A 5,346-nucleotide genomic window follows, 5' to 3' on the forward strand; every position below is an offset into this window, starting at 1 on the left:
GCCGCCTCATTCCATTTGACCGTAGCTCCTGGCGCTTGCGCCATTTGGGACAAAACTGTTGCATTAGACCCCTTTCTGATATTATAACTATGCTCCTTGATTCTAATTCCTAAACTTCTAGTGGTTACTCCGATGTAATCTTTTTTAACGCCCAATTGCATGTTTTCATACGGAATTTTATAAACTCCTGCTTTCTCTTCTGCCTTTATAACATCTTTATCATTCCTGAGGATTTTGTATAAATTAGGGGCCCTTTTTATAAGCATCCTCGAACTTTTTCTGTGTGCTATTTCTTTCATGACTGTATTCATACTTTCATTATATGTAAACTTTACAAACTTATTGGGAGCATTCTTAAAACATCCTTTCTTGATGTTGTGTTCATATTTCTTAATTATTCCTAGAATTGTACTTTTTTGGTAACCTAGGGTCCTGGCTACATTTATTATTCTATTTATTTCTTTCGTCCTGTCTTGTACTCTTTCGCAATACAAAAAGGCTCTTCTTATTAAAGCCCTGAAAGCTGCAATTTTATATTTATACGGATCCTTGGATTGGGAGGGAATATACAATGGGCTGTGGGATGGTTTAATAAAAACACTAGTGGACAAGTGGCCTTTTTTGAATGTGATATCGATGTCGAGAAAATGCAGATTCAAGGAACTTTTCTGCTCCAATCTTAAAGTAAGGCCATCATTGTTATCATTGATCTTATCTAAAAAATCCTTAATTCTGCTGTTACTTCTCCATAATATAAGTAGGTCATCAACGTATCTGCTGAAATACACGATATCATCCTTAAAACCATGAAAAATTCTTCTTTCCAGCCTCCTAACTACCAATTCGCATAGGATCCCTGAGAGTGGACTTCCCATAGGGACCCCTCTTCTCTGTCTGTAGACCTGTCCATTAAACACGAAACAAGACTCCCGGCAGACCAAACTAGTTAAACTCTCTACCTCTTCCGTATAACTAAGCAATTCCGAGTTATTGCTGTATAAGAAATCCAATAGTGCCTCCTCGCACGATTCTATCCTTACTGACGGATACATGCTCTCATAGTCGAAAACCGTTGCAACTTCATCCTCCATTAATGCTATACTTTGCAGATCCTTAACCACCTTCATAGGATCACGGGCAACAAGAGTATCCGTGTCTAGTTGCAAGGATAAGTATTCATGCAATTTCTTTTCTAACACAAACGTGGGACCCCTGCACTTCTCTACAACAGGTCTTATTTCTTTACCGGTTTTATGCACCTTCGCGAAAGCAAATAATCTAGGTGTTCCTGGCCTAGGGTTCCTGCATTTCTTGAGAAAAGGCAAAACTTTGGAAAGCTTAGAGACCTCCAGTTTCCTGACCCTTCTATCCAAGCTTCCAATAAGATTGCTGTTGATCTTTTCACACTCCGTCTTTTCGATGTAATCCATTAGTGCTTCGTTATATGTACGCCTTTTCATGATGACTAGTTGTTTACTTTTGTCAGCCCTAGTCAAGACCAAATCATTATGTTTTAACCAATTCTTCGTGAGCCGGATGTCACTACTCCTAAAATCCTGCTTACGGCCCCTCTGCCTGTTGTTGAGGACTGCTTTCCATCTGAAGTACTCTTTTTCTAAATCGTCTAGCCCAACAATGCCTCTTTCAATTTCCTGTACTGAGGTTTCCCAATCCATAGCCTCCACAGGCACAAAATTTGGGCCTTTTATTAGAAGCTTCTTAATTGCTTTCCGCGCGTGGGACCTCAATTGTGGTCCCACGCGCGGAAAGCAATTAAGATGCTTCTAATTGTAGGCCCACGGTCGGGGAAGATTCTAGACCGCGGTGGGGAAATTTTTTCACTCTCCGTTCCGAGATCGCGACCGGGATTTAACGCTCATGTATTCTCGCCTCATCAACTAAAGATATCCGTAGAGGGCGCTGTGATTATTCGAATTGCGTGTTATCGGAATTATGCAAATTTTTCCTCCGAGTATGAGTGGCGACCCCTTGTCGTGCCGAGAGATTTCGTCGATTTTTTCTTACTTTTGGAATTTTTCTATTATAAAGTAATTAATAATAATAATAATAATTTTCCTTGTGAATTTAAGTGATTGGAATTTATTTATTGGAAAATTGGCTAAGCGATTTTTGCAAATTTGGATAGATATTTCACAAGTTAGTCATGTCGATTTGCGATTTAGAATCGGACGAATTTTGGAAAGAGTGTACTGGGCGACGTTTTCATCAGTTAATCGAAGCCAAGTCTTCTGAACTAGGAATAGACGAAAGAATTGATGGCGAACCGAAATTTGCCGTAAAACTGGGCCTCCGACACACAGAGGAAGTTTGCCAGAAATGTGACCAAACATGCAAATTGAGTTATCGCAGCGACCGGAAATCATGCGTGATGCGTTGCCGAAAATGCTGGCGGAATAGTTCGGCTTTCGATGGGACGTTCAAAGGGAAATGTGGCAATATTTCGTGGGCCAATCTGTTGACATTCATATGGCACTATATTGGTTTAGAGTGCACGACGAGTAATTCGGCAATTTCCTCGGGTGTTTCTAAAAAGGCAGGAATAGACTGGGCTAACCACGTACGTTTCGTTATGTTAGTGTCCTTACACAATCTGACATCGTTTAAAATAGGAGGTGTCGGCAAAACAGTGGAAATAGACAAAACAGTGATATGTAAACGAAAATACGAGAAAGGAAGAAAGATGAAAAGCACTAAATGGGTCGTCGGAGGTTTATGCCGGGAGGACAAGACTTGTTTTATATGCCAGGTTAATGACAGATCTGAAATAACTCTGAATTGGATCATATCGAAATACGTTAACTCCGGCAGCACAGTGTTCACAGACGAATGGAAGGGATATAACCACATCGACGATTTAGAAGGTATAGAAATTTCTCATAAAACAGTAAACCACTCCGAAAATTTTGTCAACCCGATTACAGGCGTTCATACTCAGAATATCGAAAGATTGTGGGGTCACTCAAAAAACAAGAAGAATTTGCCGAAACATTACACAGAAGATTTGTCGGATTCGTATATGTACGCATTCATGTATAAGAAGTATCACAATTGGACGTTAAAAAATCCCGGCAAAAAATTCCACACCTTTATTAAACACGTAAGAATGATATTTCCCGGTCGCGGAAAAGTACCTAGTTGGAAAGAACCGGAGACCATTCCGGCTGCTCCCGCACCTATTGCCAAGAAGAAAAAGGTGGAAAAAAACAGGAAAACGGTGGGAAAAAACGAGAACATTGTTAAAACAAAAGCGCAAAAGAGATCCTCTTCTCATGCCGGAGAATCAAGTTCAGTCGACGGGAAACGAAGAAAAAGAGGAAAAGCTCAGTAACAAAGTAAGCGATCTTTTTTTTTCGTGTTTTTTAGTATTCTTAATATAGATCGTCGGGTAGAAATAATTTTCCCTTGGCCGTCTAAATGTACGGTAGAAAGAAAAAATTTCGCGGTCGCCGCGTGCAATATACGGGCGGGGGAAAAATCCCTGCCGCCGTCTAGATTGTAGGGTAGAAAAATTTCCCCGTCGCCATCTTGGATACCACTTATTGCTTTCCGCGCGTGGGACCAAATTGAGGTACCAGGAAGAATTAAGAAGCTTCTAATAAAAGGCCCAAATTTTGTGCCTGTGGAGGCTATGGATTGGGAAACCTCAGTACAGGAAATTGAAAGAGGCATTGTCGGGCTAGACGATTTAGAAAAAGAGTACTTCAGATGGAAAGCAGTCCTCATCAACAGGCAGAGGGGCCGTAAGCAGGATTTTAGGAGTAGTGACATCCGGCTCACGAAGAATTGGTTAAAACATAATGATTTGGTCTTGACTAGGGCTGACAAAAGTAAACAACTAGTCATCATGAAAAGGCGTACATATAACGAAGCACTAATGGATTACATCGAAAAGACGGAGTGTGAAAAGATCAACAGCAATCTTATTGGAAGCTTGGATAGAAGGGTCAGGAAACTGGAGGTCTCTAAGCTTTCCAAAGTTTTGCCTTTTCTCAAGAAATGCAGGAACCCTAGGCCAGGAACACCTAGATTATTTGCTTTCGCGAAGGTGCATAAAACCGGTAAAGAAATAAGACCTGTTGTAGAGAAGTGCAGGGGTCCCACATTTGTGTTAGAAAAGAAATTGCATGAATACTTATCCTTGCAACTAGACACGGATACTCTTGTTGCCCGTGATCCTATGAAGGTGGTTAAGGATCTGCAAAGTATAGCATTAATGGAGGATGAGGTTGCAACGGTTTTCGACTATGAGAGCATGTATCCGTCAGTAAGGATAGAATCATGCGAGGAGGCACTATTGGATTTCTTATACAGCAATAACTCGGAATTGCTTAGTTATACGGAAGAGGTAGAGAGTTTAACTAGTTTGGTCTGCCGGGAGTCTTGTTTCGTGTTTAATGGACAGGTCTACAGACAGAGAAGAGGGGTCCCTATGGGAAGTCCACTCTCAGGGATCCTATGCGAATTGGTAGTTAGGAGGCTGGAAAGAAGAATTTTTCATGGTTTTAAGGATGATATCGTGTATTTCAGCAGATACGTTGATGACCTACTTATATTATGGAGAAGTAACAGCAGAATTAAGGATTTTTTAGATAAGATCAATGATAACAATGATGGCCTTACTTTAAGATTGGAGCAGAAAAGTTCCTTGAATCTGCATTTTCTCGACATCGATATCACATTCAAAAAAGGCCACTTGTCCACTAGTGTTTTTATTAAACCATCCCACAGCCCATTGTATATTCCCTCCCAATCCAAGGATCCGTATAAATATAAAATTGCAGCTTTCAGGGCTTTAATAAGAAGAGCCTTTTTGTATTGCGAAAGAGTACAAGACAGGACGAAAGAAATAAATAGAATAATAAATGTAGCCAGGACCCTAGGTTACCAAAAAAGTACAATTCTAGGAATAATTAAGAAATATGAACACAACATCAAGAAAGGATGTTTTAAGAATGCTCCCAATAAGTTTGTAAAGTTTACATATAATGAAAGTATGAATACAGTCATGAAAGAAATAGCACACAGAAAAAGTTCGAGGATGCTTATAAAAAGGGCCCCTAATTTATACAAAATCCTCAGGAATGATAAAGATGTTATAAAGGCAGAAGAGAAAGCAGGAGTTTATAAAATTCCGTATGAAAACATGCAATTGGGCGTTAAAAAAGATTACATCGGAGTAACCACTAGAAGTTTAGGAATTAGAATCAAGGAGCATAGTTATAATATCAGAAAGGGGTCTAATGCAACAGTTTTGTCCCAAATGGCGCAAGCGCCAGGAGCTACGGTCAAATGGAATGAGGCGGCCATCATAAATCCTTTATCGTC

The 5,346-nt window shown here is 40.0% G+C and overlaps 2 protein-coding genes across 2 annotated transcripts; one reads left to right on the plus strand and one right to left on the minus strand.

The window, feature by feature from the left end:
- Nucleotides 1-339: 339 nt before the first annotated feature.
- Nucleotides 340-1,676, minus strand: LOC136971048 (uncharacterized; the record flags this gene model as incomplete). Its single annotated transcript, XM_067265535.1, has 1 exon — nucleotides 340-1,676. A coding segment is annotated over exon 1 (1,337 nt), but the record flags the coding sequence as incomplete, so codon positions are not given.
- Nucleotides 1,677-3,649: 1,973 nt separating this feature from the next.
- LOC136971049 (uncharacterized) lies at nucleotides 3,650-4,986 on the plus strand (the record flags this gene model as incomplete). Its single annotated transcript, XM_067265536.1, has 1 exon — nucleotides 3,650-4,986. A coding segment is annotated over exon 1 (1,337 nt), but the record flags the coding sequence as incomplete, so codon positions are not given.
- Between the last annotated feature and the right edge of the window lie 360 nt (nucleotides 4,987-5,346).

Source organism: Centruroides vittatus, unplaced genomic scaffold (assembly GCF_030686945.1).
Source record: "Centruroides vittatus isolate TY-2023 unplaced genomic scaffold, ASM3068694v2 contig_2297, whole genome shotgun sequence".
Classification (NCBI taxonomy): Eukaryota; Metazoa; Arthropoda; class Arachnida; order Scorpiones; family Buthidae; genus Centruroides; species Centruroides vittatus.